Source organism: Amblyraja radiata, chromosome 20 (genome assembly GCF_010909765.2).
Source record: "Amblyraja radiata isolate CabotCenter1 chromosome 20, sAmbRad1.1.pri, whole genome shotgun sequence".
Lineage (NCBI taxonomy): Eukaryota > Metazoa > Chordata > Chondrichthyes > Rajiformes > Rajidae > Amblyraja > Amblyraja radiata.
In genome coordinates this window covers 34,159,437-34,184,344 of record NC_045975.1, presented here as the reverse complement: position 1 = coordinate 34,184,344, position 24,908 = coordinate 34,159,437, and the positions used below count along the sequence as shown (strand labels likewise).

Below are 24,908 nucleotides of genomic sequence, written 5' to 3'. Positions count from 1 at the left end.
AATTGTTTAAAAAACTGCTGTCAAACTACGAGAAACAAGCTTTTTAACAGTACATTGGTAACTTTTGTAAAGGTTACTTATTATTTATTAGAAAGTGTATTTCTGTAGTCAATTGCACAAGGTAGACAGTATCTTTTGTTGGAACACATAGGCTGTATTTACAAAGAAAAATCTTTCATTATAAATATAAGGAAAGAAAGCATGTAGACTTATTTTATTCATTTTTCAGGGACCAAATGCATTTTCTACCTTCCCAAAGCGTATGTCTTAAGTAAGGCAAAACATCTTTATTCAATGTGCATTTCAAGGTCATCTTTCTTGTGCACAATTCTTTCTAATTATATGGGAGTGGCCCAGACTAATACTATGTTTCTACTTTGAATCTACTGGCAGTACTAAGTACTTCTATCAGGTTCTTTTAATTTCCAAATATTAAAAAATAATCATGATACTAAATTTATCAACCTCTTAATCGGGTAATGAAATGCAAAAAGTGGTCTAATGTATGGATAACTTACTGTGATCCACCTAAAGCAACACAAACAATTAATTAATTGTAAAACCAAATATCTTATTATCAAAACTAAGTATTATTTACATATTTTCCAACAAGATACTATTCAGGCTTCAGCAAGAAGTAACACATGGTGGCCAAAAGAAAGGCTTTAAATCTGTGGTAAAAGAGGGTCAGCGCAAAAAAGGGTCAGCACTTTATTGCTGTTTGAAAACTTGACATTACTGAATGCATCATGATAAACTGATTTCACTTTAGAGGTTTAATAGAAATAAAATAATTCCCATTTACACACACAGAAATATAATCCCTAAATAATATTATTCTTATAATCTGCATTCAGCTATCAAGAGAAAACAATCAATGTGCATGCAATCAAACCTCATAATGCCCAGATACATACAGAATCAGAAGGTAATAAAGAGAAATCCTGCATGAGATCTGGTAGGACTTTCTCACAGACAAAATATTATATTAGCTACATGGGGAATTGCATTCTATTCAGACTGTCACCTTTACAAATCAGGTTCTCTCAATATTATAAATCCTGAAAGTATGTTTAGTTAGGCCTGTCACAAATCAGATGTAATTGTACAAGAATATGTTTATTCTTTCTGCACTGTTCAAACATTTGAATTGAAATGTTCAAATCTCAGAAAATGTCCTTGTGGCAATGGAAGCTGAATTTTAGATTATACATCAGCGCGGAAGAGCTACTTATTTATCCACACACAATATTTTGAAGTACGTTGAAGATCCTCATTATTTTTCAGAATTGGAGAAAGATACAAGAATGTGGTTCCCTCCATCCCCCTAAAAATAATCTTATGAAAATGGGGGCAGTACAGTGGTGCAGCGGTAGAGTTGCCTTACAGCACCACAGGCCTGGGTTTGATCCTGACAACGGATGCTGCCAGTACGGGGTTTGTATGTGCCCCCCGGTGACTGCATGGGTTTTTTCCGGGTGCTCAGGTTTCCTCCCACACTCCAAAGACGTACAGGTTGGTAGGTTAACTGACTTCAGTAAAAATTGTAAATTGTCCCTAGTGTGTAGAATAGTGCTAGTGTATGGGGATCGCTGGTCGGCATTGACTCGGTGAGCCGAAGGACCAGTTTCCATGCTGTATCTCTAAACTAAAATGGCATATTTATATTTATAATTATAAAAGCTCTGCAATAAAAGCCCCTTCTCACTTTTATGAAGGACAATCACTCCAAACTTTAGAACACATCTGAGGAGACAATGGAAAAAAACCTCAAACATTGTTGCTGACAGCTGTACACGTCAGAATGTGTCAGAATTAGGAAGTGTTGCAGCAGAACATTGAGAATATGACATGCTCCCAAATCTTGGCTTTGGATAACATTTGTGATAATTTGAACTCAATGTCCAGTGCTATGGTTATGGGCACTGGGTGATGCTGGGGAGAGGTTGAGTACAAATGTGAATCTCGGGATAATATATTGCAGTTACTTTGTAGACTGAAAAGTTTACAAAAATGTTGTAAATTTGATGCACTATATTTTCTGTGCCCTACATTAGCTCAGTACAACTCGATATGATTCACATGTTCAGAATATTTGTGCCTGAATTTTAGAGATTCTCCATTTTCATATTTAAGCAACCTATTTCAAGCAAACATCCATGTTGACCCACACTAATTTAATGCCAGATATGCTCCTGTTGTAGGTCACAAAATAAAATGTCCAAATTTCCTCAGTATTGTAGTAATTTTACACCTGTAAGGAAAATATACCTGCCCTCCCCTCACCCTCCTCTCCCACCATTCATCCAAATGCTCCAACCCAAAGAATCTTATAATTTAAGGCAATAAAAGTAGGAGCTGAAAGGGACTTTTTCTCATTGATTGCTAATGTTCTAATTGGTTTCTCTGAACTAATTGCTATGGTATTAACATATTTGGAAGGGAAGCTGCCTTCTTTTGTCATTACATGCAGAACTGACTAATGCACATTCGACTGGGCTTGCTTTGCTGATCCATTGTTTTTGTATGTCAACCCATATCATCTCAATTTGTCCCTTAAAAAAATCCTTTTATTATGGCTTGCTGGATTCAATAGGGATATATGTAACGACTAATTAATGAAAGTACAGCACAAAGTACCCCCATAATCAAACTGCCAACATCAAATTATTTCAATGACAGTGAATCTTACAAAGAATGTCAGAGCATTTCCTATTCTACCACCTCAATAGTTAGACGCAAACCTCAATTACATGTAGAAAAATAAGCTGTGTTTACCACTGAGGAACGAGAAATTCCAAGAAAATCCATCCCCTACAAGTCTGCACTTATTGTGAAGAACATGATAGATTGTGGTGTGCAAGTAAAGAGTTTGACCAGTCAATTCAGTTTATTCTGTAAATTACAATTAATTCACTTAATTGTGAATTCCACACAATTTGTCCCTAGATTCAAATATTGTATTGTTATTGATACCTCAGAGATTGATTTCTTTGGCATAAATCATTATTTCAACAGCTAATTCAGATAAGGTACTATTATACCTACAACATTTTCTCAACTATGATCTGAATTCATCTGTATCGTAGGAAAAGACTTTCTCGAATTGCTCAGTCATAGAGTTATACAGCACGGAAACAAGCCCTTCATCTCAACGTCCAGGCAGACTGCGATGCCCCTTCAAGCTAGTTCTATTTCCTTACATCTGGCCCTTTAGCCTTCTAGCCCTTTCCTATCCATACATCTGTCCAAATTTATTTTAAATATTGTTAATTTACCTGGCTCAACCACTTCCTCTGGTGCTCATTCCATATACCAACCACTCTCTGTGTGAAAAGATTGCTCCTCAAGTTCCTATTACATCTGTCTCCTCTAACTTTAAATCTATGCCTTCTATTTTTCAACTCATACCCTGATAAAAACACACTGCATTCATCCTATCTATTCCCCTCACGATTTTATACTTCATTAAGATCACTCCACATCCTTGATTCTTGATTGGATTGCAGTGAAATACTTTGCTCACGTTTTGAGTGAGTCTTTTGGACCAAGATTTATGGTAACATATCTTTAAAAACAGAAACTGTGGGTATTAAATCAATTATGATGTGATCAATCGAAGTTGACTTAACGACTAAGAATCAAAGTGAAGATAACCTTCATGATATAAAAGGCATCACAAAACCATAACGAACTTGCTTAAACAGACAACAGAATTATTGACTGCTAAGTATTAACTTTATTTTGGTATTAAACTGCAACAAGTGATAGAAAAGACAAGAGGAACCAGGGTGCAAACAAGGAAAAACAAGATGTTCAAGAAGGAACTACAGATGCTGGAAGATCGAAGGTACACAAAAATGCTGGAGAAACTCAGCGGGTGCAGCAGCATCTATGGAGCGACGGAAATAGGCGACGTTTCGGGCCGAAACCCTTCTTCAGACTGATAGGGGGTGGGGGGGGGGGGGTGGGAGAAGGAAGGAAAAAGGGAGGAGGAGGAGCCCGAGGGCGGGGGGATGGGAGGAGATAGGAAAAACAAGATGTTCTTTACAGCACAAGATACACAAGATTATCCTGCACACAATTTGTATTACTTTAGAAATTCTACCTTATACTTTTATTGGATATTAATTGGATTAGATATAAAACTAGCCTTGCAATGTTCTTAAAACTACAAGGCAAGGCAAGGGGGTGGTTGAAAGGGACATGCACAACAGTGGTGTGCTCATCAATAAAAAAAATTGCAGTAATATTTAAATAATATTACTGCCAGTCCAAATCTCATTATTGCCTGTTCAAATCTCACCATAAGAACTGGGGAATTTAATTTTGGTCAATTGAATAATCTGGAATCAAACAGCTGGTATCAGTAGTGTTTGCCTTGCGACTATAGGTTTCTAAGGAGTCTCTGAGCATGGCATTTTATTTTATCCCACCAGCGACCACGGTGCTTGCTCTCTTCTATAGGACAAATCGTATTATGAACTCATCAGAGAGAGAGATTGCAAGTATAAACTCATGTCTTAGCAAACACATCAAGGTTATGACATTGTGAAGTATAATTTGCCTTTGTCTTAAAGAGGTAAACAACATATTTTGATTGTGACTGTTCCATTTTCTGTTCCCATCACTTCTCCCCACTTCCAGGACCAGAATAGGATTTCTTTATCTTCACCTTTCACCAACTGGCCTTCACATCCAAAGGATCGTTATTCTCAAACTGCAATACCACTAGTCGCATTATCCCACCTCCTTTTCAAGCCTCAAGCTGTCTTCCCATGTGAAACAGCAATTTATCTGCACTTCCTTAAAGCTAGTATACTGTTTTGGCTGTTTACAATGTGTTGCCAGAAATTCTGTTAATTTTTTTAATGATATTAAAGAGTTTTGTGGGTCATTGTGAACATTGCACACAGATTCAAAGCTTTTTGGAATAGCATTGTTTGGTTCCCCTTTGTAATGTGTGATGAAAGTGACAGTGATATTCTCCAATATTCTCTTTTGATCCAGTACAAGCATTAGGCCTCATGGGTGCGATCTCTGCAGCTGACTCTTAAAGGAACATTACGCAATACATAATCTGTGAGCCAGATCCTGGAACTCATTGCCGATTAGCACTGTGAGAACACCTCCATCACATGAACTCCAATAATTCAAGACGATGGGTCACTACCATTTTCTAAATGGTAATTACGAATAGGTAATAAATGCTGACCTTGCCAAAGATGCATAGATCCTGAAAATAGAATTTTAAAAAGTTATGGCAATAAGTAGATGGACTTCACAAAGAATTGAAGGGAGAGGTAATGGGGCAAGGCATAATGCAAGAGCGTTCCCAAGCAGTTGGAGAAACTAGAGTGGGCAGATAAAGACCATCTGTACACCATCCAGAACTACCGAATTATGCCTTTGCAGATGTTTGCCAGGAAGGACACAACTGAAGTCTTTGGATGCTTGTAACCTATGGATGCCTGTGGTATGCGCAGTTGTATTTGCCAGCCCTGTCTGTTCTTGTGTGGATGAAAGGAAAAGTAAATGAAGTTTTTTGTGATTTATTTAAAATCACAGGTCTCATAAAGGGGCTGTCCCACTACGGCAACCTAATCCGCGAGTTCCAAAGAGTTTGCCCTCGACTCAAACTCGCACCATGGTCGACATGTGGTCCTATGAGGTCACTGGAACTCTCCTTCGTGCTCGAGGGAAGTTCCCTCATACTCACGGCCTCAGCTAGGTCGCGGAGATTTTTTCAGCATGTTGAAAAATTTTCCGCGAGTAAAATTTGGTCGGCATTGTTCTTTTTAACTAGTAGTGCAGTGGAGTGGGATCGCTATTTAGTTACAGGCAGTCGAGGGCAGCCGTAGACAATCTCCTTCGCTGACCAGGCATTTTGATCGGCTCATTGGAGTTTTCTGGGCTAAGGAAAACCGACTGATAAGCTAAATGTCCCCCCCCCCCCGGGCTCTCTAAAGGACTTACCGATACAGTGCCAGCCGTCTTTTACCTTCCTCTTCATCGCGGGTGTGAATTTCAGACAGCATTCCCCCGCTTTCCCTGGCCCACACCTTTGCGGTCTGTCTGTCTGTCTGTCTGTCTGTCTGTCTGTCTGTCTGTCTGTCTGTCTGTCTGTCTGTCTGTGTGTTCGGTCCAGCTCGCAGTTTCAACGCGGACGGTCCATCCAGCTCGAGGTTTTCCAGGCAAGTGCCCTCGAGCTTGAAGGTCGAAAACACTCTTCTTCACTCGCGGATTAGGTCGCCGCAGTGGGACAGCCCCTTAAGTAATGCAGTTTGAATGCTAAAACTATAAAGAGTATAGTTTCAGGGGAAACCGTTGTTCTGAGAATAAATACAATGATTTTTCAATCCCATTTGGGTAAATGGAATTTAATTTTTGCATTACTGTTGATAAAATTTGAGGATACTTTATGCCCTAGAAAAGGGTTCCAGAGCAAAAGAAAATCTTACCCAAAGTCAGAAGTCAGAATTCTCAACCAGGGCCAGATACATGGGAAATTGAGGCAATACTGTTATCTGAATTTTTCAAGTGTACAATACTAGTATATTTGGAGTTGTATTAACTTTATGCTGGGGAGGCCAAATGCAGGCGAGCTGCTCTGACCACTTTGCAGAATACCTCCAAGTATGTAATCATGACCCCGAGCTTTTTGTCACCACTCGCTTCAAAGCTCTTATTCCGACTACTCTGCCTTGAATCTCCTGAACTGTTCAAACAAAATTCAACCCAAGGACAGGAACGGTAGCTTATCACTTCACTAGACATGAAAAACATTTTTACACTCAACATTGAACCAATAATTTGAAGGAAGTAGCATTGCTGCAATTTTATTTGATATACAGCATTCATTTGAAATTCCTTTTACATTTTAAGATTATCATTTTGCGCTTTCACTTCTTCAATGCTTTGTTATCTAGCGCGAACACTCTTGCTGTCATTCCATTCGGTCTGAGACTGCTTTTTGTTCTCTCCTCCCCCATTTCTCTGCACCTCAAAATACATTTCTAGCTATTTCCACTTGATTAAAGCTTGCTGACCTGAAATATTACCTCTGCATCTTTCTCTCCAATGATTATGCCTGATTTGTTGCATGTTTGTTTTTATTAGCGTAAGTGTAATTGATGAAAGGAAAGTAGAAGAGTCAAGGGAACAAAAAAAATATTCCAAAGGTGCTTCTGAAATTCATTGCCTGAAAGGAATGTAGATGAAGAAACAATAACCATATTTTTTACAATACTTGCATGTGTACTTGAAATGTCACTACCTAAAATAATACAAATTAGATTGGAAAGTTAGCATAGCCTTTTAGGTGCACTTCTTATTCACTTCAGGTACAATGTTCAATGACTTTTAAATATATTGTATATATTTGTGATTTTGCAATGCACTTCAAATATTCTTGAAATTCCATGGTGTTATTATTAAGTAATGGAACATAAAAAAATGTTTATGATTTGAAATTGTATGCTTAGTAGGTCTTTAAATCATGAATATTGAAGTCGATTTCAATGCTAATCTATATTACTAAAACTCTGTATATTATAGTTGCTACTGCTCACAAAGCTTTAAAATACACAAAAATAAGAAAGGTTGCTTGACTCATGATGAGCTATCAAATGAAGAAACTACACTTGCATCTCAAATTTGCCATTTCCTGTACCTAAGCATAACACTTAGATTGGACAGAAGTTAAAGTTATTTCAACCTTATCATCATCGAACATAACAGTTCACCACAAGAACCAGCCCTTCGGCCCAAATCTCAGTGCCAAACATAATGCAAAGATAAATCAATCTCCTCTGTCTGCACTTGGTCCATATCCCTTCATATTATGTTTCTCTCCTGTGTTTAATAAAGTTCTATCCTATCGTATCGTATATCCATGTGCCTATCTAACCTACCTTGGGTCTTAATCTTCTGGATCAGCCTACCATGAGGAACTTTAACAAATACCTTGTCCAGGTAGACAACATCAACCGCCATACCCTCATTGATCACTTTCATCACCTCCTCAATCCTCAATTAAGTTAGTTAGATAGGATCTGCCAAAGACAAAGCCACGTTGACTGTCCCTAATTTTCCAATTCTCTTCCAAATGCGAGAAAATCCTATACCAAAGAATCCTTTTCAATAGCTCTTCTACCATGGATGAGAGGCTCAACGGCCTACAATTTCCTGGATTATCTCTACTTCCTTTCTTAAACAAAGCAACAACATTGGCTACTCTCCAGTCCTGAGGGACGTCGCCTGCGGCTAGAAAAGATCCAAAGTTTTTTGTTGAGGCTCCTGCAATCTACACTCCTGCCTCTCTCAATACCTTGGGATAGATTTCATCAGGCCCTAGGGATTTATTCACTTTAATACTTTCAAACAGCACACCCTTCTTGATCTCAAACTGCCCTAGCATATTAATATAATCCAGATTGATTTTACTATCCTCCATATCCTTCTCCTTGGTTAATACAGCTGCAAAGTGCTCGTTTAGTACTATGCCAACAAGTTTGCAGATGACACCACTGTAGTGGGCTGTATCTTGAACAATGATGAGATGGAGTACAGGAAGGAAATAGAAAGCTTGGTAGCGTGGCTTCAAAACAAGAACCTTTCTCCCAATGTCAGCAAACTAATGGAGCTAGTTATTAACTTCAGGAAGTGAGGTAGAGTACATTCCCAAATCAGCATTAATGGTGTCAAAATGGAAATGGTCGTGCGCTTCAAGTTCCTAGGCATAATTATCACCACATATTTGTCCTGGACCAACCGCATCAAAGCTCTGGCCAAAATGCCTCCTCTTCCTCAAGAGTCTAACAAAGTTTGGCATATATCCAATTAATTTTACTAGCTTCTACAGATGCACCATACAAAGCACACTGTCATCTTGCATTGCAGGTGAAAATTATTTACTTCGTAACAAAATTTAAAATTTGTAGTCACTACATTAATAAATCAAACAAAAAACAATAGGCCATGATTCCTCTTGTGGAGTTACTTTTATACTTTTCTTTAGAGGGGAGAAAACATGAAGCCAAATAGTACAATGGTAACAACAACTGTCTGGATCTCTGCAAGTGTAAATTAACTGCTAAAGTCCTGGTGGATAAGATAGCTATGATAAGAGAATACTGAAATATTTTGGATTATGGTCCTTTTTAAAAAAAATGTTATTTGATCAGCTCCCATCACTTATTACAAAAAATAACATATATCATTACGTTGAGCATATAAGATTTATATGTGGTGCAGGACCATTGTTTGTTATGTAAAGTGTTAAGTTCTCCTGGAAGCCCAATCTAAAAATAAGTGAAAAAATAATGGGGAAATTAATAATATTTTGATAAAATACTCAGAGTGATTTCAAAATATTTTACAATATGGCAATATTACACATTTTTGTGCAATTAATTAATTCTAACCAAAATGCAAGTAAAGAAAAAAAACAATAGAAAAGTGTAATCCTTGCAAAGTCTGTTAAATTTCATTATTAATAAGAATTTTAAATATAGATGTAATACATTCAACCTTATAACTTCTGGATGCTCTGGGCTTTTGTATAAAGAAGAGCTAACGTTGCTCAAATCTTTTTCTGTGCATGCCGAATAGAGGGAATGCAATGACAATGCTGAATGAAACATTCTTGTAACTAGCCTCATCTCATGATTGAAATCAAGAATTCACTATGTGGGAAAACAATGGCGAAACCCAATAAACTATTATTTTGTCACATTTGACTGGAAGTTGATTGATTTGATTCACATTTTTAGGCATGATGACATTTCAGTTTCATCACAAGCATGTAAGACGTGTGCAAATCAACTCTCCAGTGCATTGATGGTTCAAATATGTATAAGGTATTAAATAAACCTGTATTTACATGAGAAATTCAACTCCACTGATTAGTTCCTCTTTAGCTAAAAAATACTTAGTACTGTCACAAAATACAAAGTGAAAAACTATTTGATAATCCAGTGAACTGTACCAGATAGAAAATTGGTACAGAGACTCAGTTATGTAGGTTCTAGGCAGGGTCTTACAATTTTCTTTGTTTTAGATGGTGTTGTTACTTCTCTGTATGTTCCATCAAAGCAGCAAATTTGACTATAAATCATCAGGCTAGAGAAATTGCGGGTACAAACTGAGTTCCTAACAAAAGTATTAAGCCTATGATGCGTTGGGAGCTCAATGTTCTGTGCTGCCCTACAAGTCAGAAACAGTTGACTGATTCTGTCTGAATTAATAGTTAAATTTTATTTAAAGATAAAGCTTATGAAGGTGATAGTAGTGAGTTTGCATACAGCTCACCAGCCACCAGTCCATAGTCCAATACTTATCATTTTAGGTCCAGGAGGCCGCATAAGCAGCTATTTGAAAAGCAAATACAATATCTGTAAAAAAAAAAGACTCAGGAAAATGCAAATGTTACCTGAGAAAAGCCAGGCTGGGAAGACTTTATGGCACAGCAAACACAGCAAACACAGCAAGAAGTTAGGAAGGCAAATAGTTTCTGATGATGGTAAAAATAAAAAATTGATACGGATATAGGGATTTTCCTGCAATTATTTAAGGTTCCAACAAGTCTTGGGATATTGTATTATCATGCTGGGTGGCGCCGTCAGAGATGGCAGTCTCGCCAACAGTCTCTGTCATTTCGTCTTTTTTTGCTATTTTTAGTTGTTTTAAAAAGTATGTATTAATGTTCTCTGGTTTGTTTTATGTGGGGAAAACCTTTATGTTTTCGGGGGAAACCTTTTTTCAATCTCTTACCTTGCCGGAGATGTGATTTGTTTCACGATCGTATCTCCAGTCGCTCTGTGGCCTAACATCATGGAGCTGGCGGCCTTGCTTGGGACTGACCTTGTGCCCCACCGCGGGGCCGTGGACTTACCATCAGAGTCTGCGATCCCTTGCCTGGGACCGACGCTTCAACCCGCGGCCTGCGGATTTCAACATCGAGGAGCTCGCAGTCTCGGGTAGAGCCTGATGTCAGGAAGCTCCAATGCACAGGAGGTCCGACTAGCCCCAACCCGATCGCCTGGCGCGGGGAGCCGAGATCCTCCTGATGCGGGAGCTTGATCGCCCCGATGCGGAGGGCTTGACCGCCGGCTACGGGAGCCAAGATCGCCCCAACAGAAGGTTCGAGTGCCCCCGAGAACAAAGAAGGGAAGAAGATTTAGCTTTTTTGCCTTCCATCACAGTGAGGAATGTGGGGTAGTCGCTGTGGTGGATGTTCATGTTTAAAGTTTATTTGGGTGTATTGTTGCTCTTTATTGGTATGACTGTATGACAAATCAAATTCCTCGTATGTTGCAAAACATACTTGGCTAATAAATTACTATTATGATAATGATTGATCCAGCTATGTGAGGAAGAATATACTTGCAATTGGGGAGCAATGGGGGACTGGTCCCTTGAGAAGAGATAAAGCCACTGCACCTATTTGCTGAGTGTAGACAAGGTAATCTCTTTAAAACATACAACATTTTTATGGAGTTTGACAGGGTAGATGGGGGGTGGGGTGGGGGGTATTGCTTCCCCTGTCAAGAATGTCAAGATCCGAGGGTTACAGTCTTTAAAAGTAAGGAGTGGACCATTGAGTACGAAAATGTCTATACGTTTATTTAACCAGGGTAAGGAATCTTTGGAATTCTCCATGCAGGAAGGCTATGGAGTCTTCAAGACAAGTTGATTGATTTTCAGATATTAAAGAAATCAAGGGCAATGGGGTTCGTACAAGTAAATGGCGTTCCAGTAGAGGATCAGACAATAGACAATAGGTGCAGGAGTATGCCATTCGGCCCTTCGAGCCAGCACCGCCATTCAATGTGATCATGGCTGATCATTCCCAATCAGTACCCCGTTCCTGCCTTCTCCCCATATCCCCTGACTCTGCTATTTTTAAGAACTGGAGGTGGTATGAAGAATCAAATAGCCTGCTCCAGTAATACATTAGATTAAATAAAGTCTACTTTATTTTATGATCACCAACAACCAAGGATTAAAATTCAATTTCAGTTGTGAATGGTTTACATTTCATTTACTTCACACAGAGGGTGATGAACATGTAGAACACATTGTTAGCTACAGTGGAAACTGGTAGAGCTGGAACATTGAAACAAACTGTAGTTTTAATGGAAGAAAACTGCAAGGGTTAGAGGAAGTGAATAAAGTGACATGTTTTTGTTTAAACTTGGTTACAGTCATAGATTCCAATTGTGATTTCCAGACCCAAAGACTCCAATGTTCTTAAGTGCATGTTGTTTCAATTTACAATCGTAAAAGAGCCATTTTACCACAGAAAAAGTATCTTAAAATTGTAAGTAGATTTATAGTTCCAACCACCATGTGCAAAAATCAGCAAAATGACAATAAGAAACTACGTGACGTGGGCCATTCACGATATACAGCCTCAACAGAACAGGAGTTTTTGTGTAGTTTTGAAATCTATCCTGCAGACATAATAAATGACATGTATTATCAGTCTCACTCTGTATCCTCTGTGTAACAATTTCTGCAGATAAAATGTCAATTGAAATTTGTGATTGCTTACAGCGTCTTTTCTTCAAAAATTATGACGATACATAACTTAGCAAATAAAAATAAAAATATAAAGTTCTTACCTTTATCTGTTATTGCCATGTCCTCTTTTTGATAAGATCTCAGATATTGAACTGCAGTGATCAAAATCTCTGTTCCTCTGGTGTATGACAGCACTTGCAGATTATTATTTTCATTTTTTGATGTGCTCAGAATTCAGCAGTAGCATTGTGAAAATGCACCAGTAAACTCAAAAGATCGTACAGGAACGGTTCCTCAAATATGTCAGATTATTAGCAATCGTGTGTCTTCTGGTTCACCAACATCATAACCCAAATAATTTCTTCAAAAATGTGCCAATATTGCTTATATAAATTATTTACTGATTTAACAATCACAGAAACAAGAAAAATAATATAGCTCAGTTACCAAAAGGCTTAATAGTTAATAACAATTAGGAGAGGAATCAAAGAAAACTTTATTAGTTTCATCATAAAACAGCTTGACAACATGAGAGCACCAAGATATTACTTTCCTTACAACAAGCTATTTTACTCATTTAACTTATGGACTCACAAAATTCGATGATCATATATGTTTCTCTAGAAAGCCATATAATCATACATCTAATGCTAGATTAAAAATAAAATATTCTTCATTTTTAGTTTAGACACCCCAGTTATATTGCAACTTATTTTGTTGCAAGGAACCACGTCAGAAATGCATATACTAATGAGTCCATATATTTTTTTGGTAAGGGTTGTTTTGTTGGGTATTTTAGCTAGTATATACTAGTAGAGAAAGCAATAGATTTAAACAAGTAGATTAATAGTTCCATAAGCATAGCACTCCGCAGGTTTATTCAAAAAATAAGTTCTAAAAGAATGTCTCAAAATATGCCTAAAAAAAACTATACAAAAGTGATGTCAACCATTTGATGGACACAACATATCAGGGATCCTCCACAACACAACCTCCAAGTGATATATCAGCTTGCTAATTTAGCAAAACAAGTTAAAAATGTGTCACTTTTACAATTTATAGAGATGCCACCCATGCCTTATTTTGTTTTGCAATACACATACTGAATTATATGGCAACCTGAATAAACTATTAAGGAGCACTGATGCATTCAAATGAGAAAATGTTGCACACTAACTAATCTACACCTTGCCAGGCATCATCCATAGCTTCTTTCCTCACCTAGTCCAACCAAGAAAGATGAAAAGCTCCAAAATGTCTGTCGCTACAATGCGCAATATTAGACATTTCTTATTAAATTAGAAATTACAAACATTTACAATTCACAGTGCTCTGTACTTCGATATTACAATGAACACTAATACAAGGAATGAATTAATGTTGCAATCTAGTTACTTGCCTTTTGTACAACAATAATTTCATGACCCAAATGATTCTGTGTTTTTGAATGAATTAATAAAATTTCCTGGTGAATAGGGGCTACTAGTTTATCCTACATTGTTGAGGTACGCTATCTAGACCTAGGAATTCTGGTTCAATCAATAAGCATGGGCTCAGGAGATGGCCACGTGTATTTAGAACATTTTATGGAGGGTTATGGAGCATTGATCAGGCACTCACTATTAATCTTGGGCAGATTTTGAAAAGTATTGAGACCTCAAGAAAAATTGTTGGAGAATGGGGAGGTTAGAGAAATGTTGTTGGCACTGGTGTGAGAGGGGAGGGGAAGAGGCAAGATGAAGAGGCTGCAGATCAGAGATGTCCAAGAGATCAGAGTATTGTGTTCAGTGTACAATCAGAGTACATTGTGAGGGAAATGGGACAAAAATGTAGAGAGATATTTCACTTACTTGGAGGGATGCTAATCCAATGCTGTGCTGGTACTACCACATTTTTCCAGTTATGCCCAATGAGAGGTGTGTTGCATGAAAAATTAAATCATGCAGAATTAACTTTTAAGATCGAAAGAGTGATTTACGATAGGTAGTGCCTGGTTAAATTTTCAAAGTGACACAAAATAATCCAGAGCATCTTGTTATTCTATTGCACCCAAGGGTAGACCATTTCCAATTGCATAAAACTAAAAAATAATGTTATGCAATTTAATTTAATTGATGGAGTATCGCATACTAAACTATTTAGAACTACAGTAAACAAAAATGGACCTTTCAATCCAGTTAGTAATTGTCAGCATTTAGGCCAGTCATTCTGTCAGCATATCCACTATTCCCTTTTCCTTCTTACGTTTATTTATCCTTTCATTAAAACCATCATGTTCTGCATTCTTTCCATAAATGCATCCAAACACTCATAACTCTCAAGATAAAGAAATTGCCTCTGAATTCTCCATTTAATTTCTTGCCCTATAAGGACGGCATTCAGTATAGTTGTACCTTATAAATAGACTTTCCCTTTGTGTCTCTTTTATAAAGGTCTTTCATAATTTTAAACTTCTCTATTAGGTAATCCTTCAAACAATCCTTTCAAGCAAGAAAATCAATGTAAAATATTTGAGTTGGTTTTGTATCAATAAAACAGGACAAAATTGTTATGAAAAATTAAATTTGCAGAGATAAAGTTCTTGAAGTAGGATCTCCTCACAAGTAAGACATTATACAAAACAGCAGATTACACACATTTCACTGTTAAAAAATTAACTATGTATATTTAAAGAGAAAACCCTAATTGTCTGAAGATAACATAAATGTACTTCTTAATAGCACACACAAGGTATGAGCTTCAAAATTAAACCACCTTCTTTGCTCTCTTGGTTGGTGATTCATAAACACAGAATGGAATAGTAATAGATTTTACTCAGTTTAAAAAAACATGGTCTTTTAAAATTGGGTTTCACAAGTAGTTGGACATATCTATAAAATAAAGTCTATTGCTAATGTCTAAAACTACTGGATTAGACAGATTAAACAAGGGCGATGCGTCATCACCCCGAGTAAATAGTCTGGTGACCCAAACTATTCACGAAATGTAACAGCTCCATCTGCTGACAAAAAACACCTTACACCTTAGAACTGCATGCCACAGTTCTAAAAATGTTTATTTTGGTAATTTTTATAAACAAATCATCCAGTAATAAACAAAATTTAACATACAATTTAATGATTTCAATCTAAAATGAGGTGATTTGCTGTCAAATTATGATATTAAAAACTAAACTGAAAATGAAACTCTTTTCTTAGAAAACAGAACACAAGTAACAGAGATATAACTTACTAGTTAGATAATTTGGAAGTGACTGTCACATAATCCAAGGCCATCAGATCAGATAGAATCTATTCTTCTGAATCATCACACAATATGTTGTAACGTTGATGTTTTATGTACAAGGGTCTCGACCCAAAATTTCAATTCCTTTTCTCCAGAGATGCTGCCTGACCCGCTCAGTTATTCCAGCATTTTGTGTCTATCTTAGGTTTTCTTATTGTCACCTTCACCACATTTATAATTAATAATAATACATTTATAAATAATAAAAAATTCAATTCTTGAACTGAATAATTTGATTAATTATTTGATTTCAAATGCTTTCATAATCAAGCGCCTTATTGATTATAAACCAATTTCAATAAAGAACTACTGTAAATAAACCTAAAAGAGACATCATTCATAGTTGGCTGAGTTTAGCTAGAATTGTTCTTCACACATCAAATAAAAGTAACACCCTATTAACTTAAACAAAGGAGAATCAAACAAAACTTAATTTACAGCAGTGCGCATTAGAAAGGAAAACAACAGAGGATTTTGAAATCTGCTAAATGAATATTGTAAATTGTAAACAGTTTGTAGCGTTTTAGGACTGACCATCCAACGGTATATTTCTTCCAAAAACATTCAATCCCACTTCTCCCATTTGCAATCACTCCTTTGTGAGGATTTTGTTGCCATTCCTCTTCCCTCCCAGCTTTTGAACTCACATTAACTGTGAAAGAGCCATTTGCTTTCCCCCCCCCTCAATTACTCCCTCTAACGACCAAAACTGATAAAACAAAGATATATCCTTTAAAAACCGTCCAAGTAATGTTGCTCCAAAGTCTAGTCGCAGGAAAGATGCGGATATTGAAGAACTGGCACAAATCCTTAGCTTCCACAAAATTATTGAATTTAGAATAGTAGAGTACAGTGAATACAACTGTAACGAATATATACACATGACAAAGTAATGTGATATTTGCAGAATTATTTAATTTCCATTGAGTACCATAACTACATATGCAGTGGTATTAATCAAGCATTTGCTCTGAATAAAGAAGAATGATACACATGTTAGAATGATACACGTTTAGTTTGGCCTGTAGAATGTCAGCAGCCATTCTCAAACCTAAAATTAAATCTTTATCTTTAAGATTATCTGTGAAGGAAGCAGTGATTTGAAATACAGCCTATGCAGGCCAACAAACAGGATACTGTCTCTTTCTAATTTAGATTAGAATTACCCAATGCCCACTTTTTCTTTGTCATTCCAACTCTTCTAAATGGGTCACCTCCCCCTTTACAAGTGTCATAGATATGCAACACCAATGTTATTCCGTGGATCAATCAGCAAGCCAGCATTGACCACTATAAGCAACAGCATAATTTTATTTTATAACTTCACATATAATACGGAAACCATAACTAATAGGTTGGTTAAACTGCCAGCCACAGCTTAAAAACCGATCAATAAAAAGCAAAAAATAAATATTAATTTTCTAGGGCACATCATATGTGTAGACTTACCTGGCAAGTTAGACTTCAGTCGATCTAGTTCCTCTTGAAGCTGTCGAATTTTCTCTTGTAGTATTACACAATTTGGACAGTACGATGTGGGCTGGCTTTTTGGAAGATCTTCTTCAGCCACAGCCCTGTGCTGTCCACCTGAATTCTCTGGTGGCAAAGCACTGCTGTTTTCTTCAGTATTTTGAAGGAACCCAGAGTCCATTGCTTGGAGAAAACCAGTATTTAAATGCTTTTCATTTACTTTTTGTTGGGATCTGAAGTCTCCTTCACCTCTGGTGCCTGATTGAGATAGAATACTTTGCTGTGAAGAAGTTCCTGGCCTGTTGAATGTGTCTCCTTCGTGATGCCTGAGCCTTTGCCGAACAGGAAATTGATTGTCCATTGATGATGGATATTTTGTTTGTGCTGTATTCAATTTATTGATTTCATGTTCCTGTCCACTGCGGGCTACAAACTGAGACCTTTGAGGTACAGGAGATGAGGTAGTTAGAAGATTGCTAGTTTGCTTCATAGAACATACATGTTCAAATGGACCCCGACCAGAAATTGGACAACCAAGCTTTTCTCTTGGACTATCAACTGGCAAATCATGGATGCTTTTAAACAATTGTTCCAGCTTCTTCTTTTTAGGGCTTGGGCTGCAGTCTCCATCTTTGTTGTCACGTTTTCCACCCTTGTTGGGATTGGTATTTTCCAGTCTTTCAAAATCATCCATATTTAGAATCCCTGGTATTCTGGAGGTCCCTGGATCTCCAGTGGATTTTTCAGTGGAATGTCTTCCTAGGCTAGCCTTCTTGCACTTTGCTGCTGCTGAAATGGTACATTATGTAAATTACTGCCAAAATACAGGGTTTGAATGTCATTTTTTGAGCTCACAGAAATGACTTATCTGAAGAAATGATCATGTTCACAGTATTGCTTATATAAAGTCACTGAGAAAAAGGAGCATTGGCACAATGAGCTTGACCATATCGTTTACCATGAACTAAAATAATTTGGTATGGAATTACTTTGTTCTTTTCACATATCACATTTCTCAATGTGAGTATAGTTCAGTGAGAACTGGTATACCAATAAACAGGTAGATAGAAGTACTTGGAATTAACATACGTCATAAACATTTGTCAATCATACAAAATATAAATGTATTTAAGTCCAGTTTAAATTCTGCATTAAAGAATTTATCATGGATTTTTAGGCAAAAGTATTTTAATTTAAAGAAAAGAGAATATTTATTTCAGTTTTAGTCACCCTCCTATAGGAAAGATGCCATTATGATGGAGAGTACAGAAAATATAAATATTCTTATGCTACCTGGACTTGAGGGACTGATTTATAGGGAAGAGTAGGAGACTGAGCGATGATCTTACACAGGTGCATAAAATCATAAGGGGCCATACATAGGGTGAATGCACCCAATATTTTCCCAAGGGTTGGGGAATCAAGAACTTGAGGGCACGGGTTCAAGGTGAGAAGGGAAACATTTTCAAATAAGGCGGTATGTATAAAAAAGCTACCTTCTTAACTACTAAACCAGGTTCGCTTCTTAATAAACAGACACCACACAAACTGTTTGGTAGACCAGTTCAAAACTTTACTTAACATCGGCCGATGGAAGGGAGCGAGAATTCCAGTCAAGTGACCAATATAGACACTTGACCGTCTTCCGTCCACTTCCCTGAACAACAGAATTACATTGCCTTAAATAGGTTTTTTTTTGTCCCCTTAGCACATTTCACAGACATTAGTCATGGTCAGAGGTACAGGAAAAGGTTTCCACAGAATGCATCACATCAAAGGCCTTTTGTTTACATAGTACAAGATAACATTGGCCATTTTATCTTCACAGAGATCACCCTAGCTCTTTCGCTGCTTCCTGGCTGTCATTTGGTCCCTCATAAACATTGGCCATTTGGTTTATGGCATCTTACTTCAAAGAGATCTCTCTAGCTTCTCCTCTCTGCTTGTCACTTGGGAGACAATGTTATAGGATTTATTATCTCACACACCGCAACCTAAGGCAAGCCTAATTTGACAATAAATATAAGATGTAAGCTAGCCCAGAAGCCAATTTAATATCTTCTTATATTTTTAACTAAAATTCAGCTTCATCACTTCCACTGGGGAACACCCACCCAACAGTCATCTCCTAGGAGTACATATGACCCCTTTCGCAAAGTATTAATCACTGCTGGCCCCTCTAGATCCATATTGGATGAAACTTTGCTGATTCTAGGACACCTTGCTGGAAGCAGAGGAATAGCTGCTCGCAATGTATCCTAATTCTTCCATGTATTTTACCCTTAAATATGCACTTGAAGAATATATTGTACTTAGTCACATGAAGCTTATACATAATCTCTAATTTTCCTATTAAGGTTCAAAAAATCTGACTTTGATACCAGGTAATGGGGAGATCATTATTAAGGATCATATTATCAAGTAAGTGTAAATCTGTATATTGAACTTGTAGACAACGGTACAGGTTTAAGTTCTTCACCAAATCTGACCAATATTGGCTTTTCTCACTTGCTTATTAACAGTTTTTTTATATATTGTATTGATTGTGAAATCCTTTTATATGCACCTCATTTACAAATATACAGGCCAAAATTTTTGAGGCAGAGTTGAAAAAGCTACTTTCTTAACTACTAAACCAGGTTCGCTTCTTAATAAACAGACACCACACAAACTGTTTGGTAGACCAGTTCAAAACTTTACTTAACATCGGCCGATGGAAGGGAGCGAGAACTCCAGTCAAGTGACCAAGGTAGACACTTAACTGTGCTCAGCCACCTTCTCTGAACAACCGAATTACATTGCATTAAATCGTTTTTTTTTGTCCCCTTAGCACATTCCACAGCCATTAGTCATGGTCAGAGGTACAGGAAAAGGTTTCTACAGAATGCATCACATCAAAGGCATTTTGTCACATGGTACAAGATAACATTGGCCATTTGGTTTACCACATTTTATCTTCAAAGAGATCACCCTAGCTCTTTCGCTGTTTCCTCTCTGTCACTTGGTCCTTCATAAACATAGGCCATTTGGTTTATGGCATCTTATTGTCAAATTAGGCTTGCCTTAGGTTGCGGTGTGTGAGATAATAAATCCTATAACATTGTCTCCCAAGTGAAAAGCAGAGAGGAGAAGCTAGAGAGATCTCTTTGAAGTAAGATGCCGTAAACCAAATGGCCAATGTTATGGGGGAGGAGGCGAGAAAGGAAGAGAGAAACAGCTAGTCACATCTTTGAAGTAAGATGCCGTAAACCAAATGACCAATGTTTAGGAGGGGCGAAGTGACGAGAGAGGATCCAGGGAAGTGGAAAGATAAGATGCCATAAACCAAATGGCCTATGATTATGAAGGACCAAGTGACAGAGATGAAACAGCGAAAGAGCTAGGGTGATCTCTTTGAAGATAAAATGTCGTAAACCAAATGGCCAATGTTATCTTGTACCATGTGACAAAATGCCTTTGATGTGATGCATTCTGTAGAAACCTTTTCCTGTACCTCTGACCATGACTAATGGCTGTGGAATGTGCTAAGGGGACAAAAAAAAACTATTTAATGCAATGTAATTCGGTTGTTCAGAGAAGGTGGCTGAGCACAGTTAAGTGTCTACCTTGGTCACTTGACTGGAGTTCTCGCTCCCTTCCATCGGCCGATGTTAAGTAAAGTTTTGAACTGGTCTACCAAACAGTTTGTGTGGTGTCTGTTTATTAAGAAGCGAACCTGGTTTAGTAGTTAAGAAAGTAGCTTTTTCATGTATATGGATCACGCTATTGGAGGATGTAGTTGCGGCAAGTACAATAACAAGGTTTAAACAACATTTGTTCAGGTATATGGATTGGAATGGTTTAGGAGGATATGGGTCAAATTAAGACAAATAGATGAGTTGGGCCAAAGGGTTTGTTTCCGTGCTGTATAACTCTAAATGGTGCACTTATAAGGAGACAAGAGAAACTGCAGATGTTGGAATCTTGAGCAAAACACAAAGTACTGGAGGAACTCAGCAGATCAGGCAACATCTGTGGAGGGTGGTCCTGTTTCAGGCCAGGACTCTTCATCAGACTGATTGGTATGGGGAGGGGGTGGGGGAGAGCTGGAAAAGATGGATGGTGGTTGGATAAAGTCTGATAAGTGGTAGGTGGATACAGCCGGGAGGAGGGGGATGCTTGACAGGTAGATGGAGTAAGTGACAAAGGCTAGAAGTGAAAATAAGTCAAAAGGGTGTCAAATAAGGAGAAGGGAGGAGTGCAATATAAAGTCGGAGGGAGGGATGTGGGTGGAAGGGTATATGAGGGACTCAAGGATGGGAGATAGGTGTATGAAGGAGGGGAAAGGAACAGGGTTACTGTTCTCATCTGTCATTCTCGAGTCCTCCATTTCCCTTTCCTCTCCTCAATTCTACTCATGTCCCTCTCTCCGGCTTTACATTTCACTCCTCGTCCCCTAATCCTATCCAACGCCCTTTTCACCTCTAGCCTTTGTCACTAACTCCACCCATCTGCCAATCACTCTCCCCCCCCCCCCCTCACCTGTATCCACCATTCACTTGCTAGGTTTTTTTCAGCTTCTATTTCTCTTTTCCAGCTTTCTCTCTGCTACTCCAATCTGAAGAAGGATACTGAACCAAAATGTCGCCTGTCCTTTCCCTCAACGAATGCTGTCTGACCTGCTGAGTATCTTCAGCACTTTGTTTTATTGCACTTGTACCATTGCACTTAAAAGATCATTATATTCATGACGTTCCCTATTATTGCACTAAAGATAAACCAGTAAAGGTATTCACTTCATTCTATGTTAATATTTATATGAGGATGAATAATTCTGCCAATTACATGAGAAATTAATAATTCCATATTTATTTTCAGGAGATAGAAAACCAAAATAATCACTACTTTGTTGTGTTCCATTCCAGACAAAGTATTTTAAATAGATTAATGTTAAATAATGAAGTTACTTCACAAAGAGTCACAAGCGCATGAGCTGGTTCTCAAGGTTTTTTTTTTCACATCAGATCAAACTTAATACTCCTCAGATCTCCCAATGGGTGTTTAATTTATACAGCTATTTAAGATCAAAAGATATCAATCAATTACTTACGTTAATAATGTGAAGTTTGTAAAGTAGAATACACAATGACTGATACAGTGCCCCCCATAATGTTTGGGACAAAGACCCATCATTTATTTATTTGCCTCTGTACTCCATAATTTGAGATTTGTAATAGAAAAAAAATCACATGTGGTTAAAGTGCACATTGTCAGATTTTAATAAAGGCATTTTTATACATTTTGATTTCACCATGTAGAAATGACAACTGTGTTTATACATAGTCCCCCCATTTCAGGGCACCATAATGTTTGGGACACATGGCTTCACAGGCGTTTGTTATTGCTCAGGTATGTTTAGTTGCCTCCTTAATGCAGGTCTAAGAGAGCTCTCAGCACCTAGTCTTTCCTCCAGTCTTTCCATCACCTTTGGAAACTTTTATTGTTGTTTATCAACACGAGGACCAAAGTTGTGTCAATGAAAGTTAAATAAACCATTATGAGACAGAGAAACAAAAATAAAACTGCGAGAGACATCAGCCAAACAGATGTGTACAGATGAGACAAAGATTAATTTGTATCAGAGTGATGGCAAGAGCAAAGTATGGAGGAGAGAAGAAACTGCCCAAGATCCAAAGCATACCACCTCATCTGTGAAATACGCTGTTGGGGATCATTGTCTTGCTGTAGAAGTAACTCGCCGGCCAATGCATTTGGAGGCATTTGTTTGAACCTTGAGCAGATAGGATTTGTCTATACACTTCAGAATTCATTATGCTACTACCATCAGCAGTTGTATCATCATTGAAGATAAGTGAGCCAGTACCTTCAGCAGCCATACATGCTCAGGCCATAACAGCCCCAACAGCGTGTTTCATAGATGAGGTGGTATGCTTTGGATCTTGGGCAGTTCCTTCTCTCCTCCATACTTTGCTCTTGCCATCACTCTGATACAAATTAATCTTTGTCTCATCTGTACACAAGACCTTTTTCCAGAACTGTGGTTGCTCTCTTAAGTACTTCTTGGCAAACTGTAACCTGACTATCCTATTTTTGCGGCTAACCAGTGGTTTGCAACTTGCAGTGTAGCCTCTGTATTTCTGTTCATGAAGTCGTCTGCGGACAGTGGTCATTGACAAATCCACACCTGACTCCTGAAGAGTGTTTCTGATCTGTCAGACAGGTGTTTGGGGATTTTTCTTTATTATAGAGAGATTCTTCTGTTATCAGCTGTGGAGGTCTTCCTTGGCCTGCCAGTCCCTTTGCGATTAGTAAGCTCACCAGTGCTCTCTTTCTTCTTAATGATGTTCCAAATAGTTGATTTTGGTAAGCCTAAAGTTTGGCTGATGTCTCTCACAGTTTTATTTTTGTTTCTCTGTCTCATAATGGTTTATTTGACTTTAATTGACACAACTTTGGTCCTCGTGCTGATAAACAACAATAAAAGTTTCCAAAGGTGATGGAAAGACTGGAGGAAAGACTAGGTGCTGACAGCTCTCTTATACCTGCATTAAGGAGGCAATTAAACACACCTGAGCAATTACAAACACCTGTGTAGCCATGTGTCCCAAACATTATGGTGCCCTGAAATGGGGGGGACTATGTATAAACACAGTTGTCATTTCTACATGGTGAAACCAAATGTATAAAAATGCCTTTATTAAAATCTGACAATGTGCACTTTAACCACGTGTGATTTTTTCTATTACAAATCTCAAATTGTGGAGTACAGAGGCAAATAAATAAATGATGGGTCTTTGTCCCAAACATTATGGAGGGCACTGTATATGCAACAAATTAGGCAAGAGTGCAATACGAAGCTGGTGAAAAATTGAGTGGTTTTACAAGCCATAGCAATAAAGCTCAAGCTATTGATTAACGTTACCCAATTTTGTCAGAGAAATGTACTGTAGTGACCTTGCATATATGCCGAAAACAAATTAGAATCCATGGCCAATTTTGTAACATTTTTAGAACTTTTCATTCTTGCTGGCAAAATATATCACAATAAATAGCAGAATGTAAGGTTTGTAGGCTTAGGCTTCAGTATGTGGTCTAAACTGTAATATTTGCAATACTGCGGTATCGCCTGCATGATAAAGAGTACACAGCTAGTTTTTGTTGATAAGTTTACAATGCCACCAAATTCCAGTGCCTCATAATCTTGAATATATTATCAAACATTACAATTTTGCTAAAATATTTTTTTAATTTAAGTTTCTGGATCTTCCTTGTGGATGCTTTAATGTGGTGCATAAATGTTGTTATTGCTTTCCATGTGTTTTTCCAAGCATTTAAATTTTGGCAATGGAATAGTTTAAAAGTACTTATTTTTTATGTACACACAACTGCATAATTTTTTAAATAAAGTTGAGAATACATGCAAATAAACTACAAACTTTTACATTTATAGCACAAAGCTGAAACCAGTAAAGTATTTTGGTGATATGCATAGGGCAAGTATGGGAAACTTCTGTGAAACATGGAAGCATGGATTACTAACTTGTGAGCATGAGAATATAAAGCCTTCAAGGAAAAGTGGACATTTACTGCAACCATAGACGTCTGTGAATAAATATCAACACTGTAAA

The 24,908-nt window shown here is 37.6% G+C and overlaps 1 protein-coding gene across 4 annotated transcripts in view; it reads right to left on the bottom strand.

Moving 5' to 3' along the window:
• prdm11 (PR/SET domain 11) overlaps positions 1-24,908 on the bottom strand; it is a 103,262-nt gene that overhangs the window by 28,764 nt on the left and 49,590 nt on the right. For 2 of the 4 annotated variants that reach the window (XM_033039236.1, XM_033039235.1), the window contains exon 7: positions 17,260-18,069. The exons of 1 other annotated variant lie outside the window; for it this stretch is intronic. In XM_033039236.1, the coding sequence (XP_032895127.1) occupies positions 17,260-18,069 (810 nt within the window). Of the gene's footprint in view, positions 1-17,259; positions 18,070-24,820; positions 24,883-24,908 lie in introns of all 4 variants that reach the window. One more of the 4 variants, XM_033039237.1, reaches the window with a different exon arrangement.